The sequence below is a fragment of the Pediculus humanus genome, genomic scaffold (genome assembly GCF_000006295.1).
Source record: "Pediculus humanus corporis 1103172107662 genomic scaffold, whole genome shotgun sequence".
Taxonomy (NCBI): Eukaryota; Metazoa; Arthropoda; class Insecta; order Psocodea; family Pediculidae; genus Pediculus; species Pediculus humanus.
The window spans coordinates 79,679-81,999 of record NW_002987271.1 but is presented as its reverse complement, the minus strand read 5'-3'; the positions used below and the strand labels follow the sequence as shown (position 1 = coordinate 81,999).

Below are 2,321 nucleotides of genomic sequence, written 5' to 3'. Positions count from 1 at the left end.
TTAATTTTTTTCATTTATATTTTTTATAAATTAAATAATATATATTTATCACATGGTGTATATAAATATGTATGTATATTACAAAGATTAAATTTTGTAAGGATTTGAATTTGATCACTGGTGATTCTTGTTACTGCACAAAATATCGTGCAAACTATTTATTGGATTTTTTAAAGAAAAAAAAAAAACAACAACGTAGGTTTCTGACTAATGGCATTCTTTTTCATATCTTCTCAGGTGAATTTCATACACGATTACAACAATATTTCATTAAAATTCGTAAATCCACTTTTCTGTGTCTCTCTTCCAGTCAGCAAGTTCTTCGGGTTTGAACCATAATTTTATTTCTTTGTTGGCTGATTCTACAGAGTCTGAACCGTGAACTCCATTTCTTCCAACTTGAATGCAAAAATCTCCACGAATCGTACCTGGTGCTGAATCTTTTGGATCAGTGGCTCCGAGCATTACTCTACCAGTTTTAACGACGTTCAAACCTTCCCAAACCATCGGTACAACCGGACCAGATGACATGTATTCGATCATGCCAGGGAAAAATGGTTTAGAAGACAAATCGGCATAATGTTTTTCCAATAGTTCCTTTCCTGGCCATAAAAATTTTAAACCTACTAATTTAAATCCTTTTTGTTCAAACCTTTGAATTACTTTGCCTACCAAACCCCTTTGAACGGCATCGGGTTTGATCATGATAAATGTACGTTCTCTGGCGTCCGTCATTTCTAGAAAAAAAAATGTACTTTAACTAAAAAAAAAACGTGTCTACTATCGAAGCACCAAAGACTAATGAGGAGTGCGTGTCAGTTTTTTTACTCGCTCGTGGACGCATGAAACGTGGCAGTAGAAAATCTACTGTCTGGTGATGTTTTAATTCTAAGAAAATAATTTGTGACTAAATATTTTTCAAATAAAGTACCGAATATATTTCACGTCGATTAAAAACACAATGGACAACCTTCAGAATTGTTTAAAACCTAATCATTTTTGATTTAGTTTTTTTTTTTACCCAAAATTTTATGCTAAAAAAATTTCATAAATATAACAGGAATTAAACCGTAATTACATTTTTACTTTAAATTTTATTGTCAATAATCAATAAAATAATGTTTTTAATTAAAAAAATGAGAATTCTTGGTATAATTTTATTTGAAATTTTTATTTAAATTTATATAAATACTAATTTAACACTCACAAAAAAGTGTAGTAAATATTAATAGGTATTACATGATAAAGAAAAGTTTACTTTGCTTAGAAAATTTAGAATTTAGAAATTATTTTTTAATAAGAAATGATAAATAACTCTGTATAATTGATTGTTATGATACTTTTTTCTCGTTTAAAGTCTGTGAAGTAACGAATAACTCAAATTTCTGTAAAAATGTTTTTAAATAATGAAAATTTTGATTTCTTTTAAGATTTAAATTTTTTTAAAAATAATTTTGTATGTTTTTTAGTAAGGGATACTTTACAAAAATAACTTTATGATTATTCTTAACAAAAGCTTTTTGAAATGTTAAATAATCATGTAAAACATTTATAAGTTTCATTGTCCTTACTAAAGTATCGGATAAAATTTTTATTTTCAGAGGGAAAACCTTTAAACAAATGTATTTGGAATGGAGTAAAGAATTCTTAAAGAGTAATATAATTGTAGTAATAGTTTGTAAAATGAGAAAAAAAAATCATAAATTTTACCAAAACTCTTATTAAATATATGTTTATTTTTATTAATACAAATCTGGGTCTATGAATACTCAAAAACATGCAAAATATTTGCTAATAAAATAGAAAAATGTTAAAAATATAATAATCAGGCAATTTTAAAAATGTATTTAGAAAGTTTTAAAATAACTATAACCAAATTGTCCAAGAAAAAAAAAAATAATAATAATAATAATAAATACAAATTATTGTATATAGTAAAATCAATTAACGTTTACAGCAATATCTAGTGGTACTTATTGAAAGTAATTTTTTAAATAATTTTTAGAAAAGACTGAAAGAAAACTTGAACATATAATTTTGTACTTTAAAGAAATAATGAAAAGTTTTTTCGTTTTACTATGCATTTTATTCTCGGATGTAGTGACAAATTCAAAAGTGTCTGGAAATTTAGGAACATGCAGTGCGAACAGAAATGATAATTCTGTAAATCCAGACAGGTATAACGATTCGACAAATAACAGTAAGTAAATTTTTCACAATTTCAATAAGTTTTTTAAATAATGAATAAAAAAAAAAAAAAAGTCCGAATTATTAGTAAAAAAATAAAAATTTGTTTACGACTTTATATATTTTTGTTTTTT

At 25.1% G+C, this 2,321-nt stretch overlaps 2 protein-coding genes across 2 annotated transcripts in view; one reads left to right on the top strand and one right to left on the bottom strand.

The window, feature by feature from the left end:
• Positions 1-270: 270 nt before the first annotated feature.
• Phum_PHUM280220 (Nucleoside diphosphate kinase, putative) lies at positions 271-844 on the bottom strand (the record flags this gene model as incomplete). The annotated part of the gene is made up of 2 exons (XM_002426778.1): positions 271-737; positions 829-844. The coding sequence occupies 2 exons, from the start codon at positions 842-844 to the stop codon at positions 271-273; spliced, it is 483 nt and encodes a 160-aa protein (XP_002426823.1).
• Positions 845-2,055: 1,211 nt separating this feature from the next.
• The window catches only part of Phum_PHUM280110 (nucleoside diphosphate kinase, putative), a gene marked incomplete at both ends in the record, with an annotated part of 1,150 nt that continues 884 nt past the window's right edge, over positions 2,056-2,321 (top strand). Inside the window, one exon of the mRNA XM_002426777.1 lies at positions 2,056-2,200. Within this exon, the coding sequence (XP_002426822.1) occupies positions 2,056-2,200 (145 nt within the window). The remainder of the gene's footprint in view (positions 2,201-2,321) is intronic.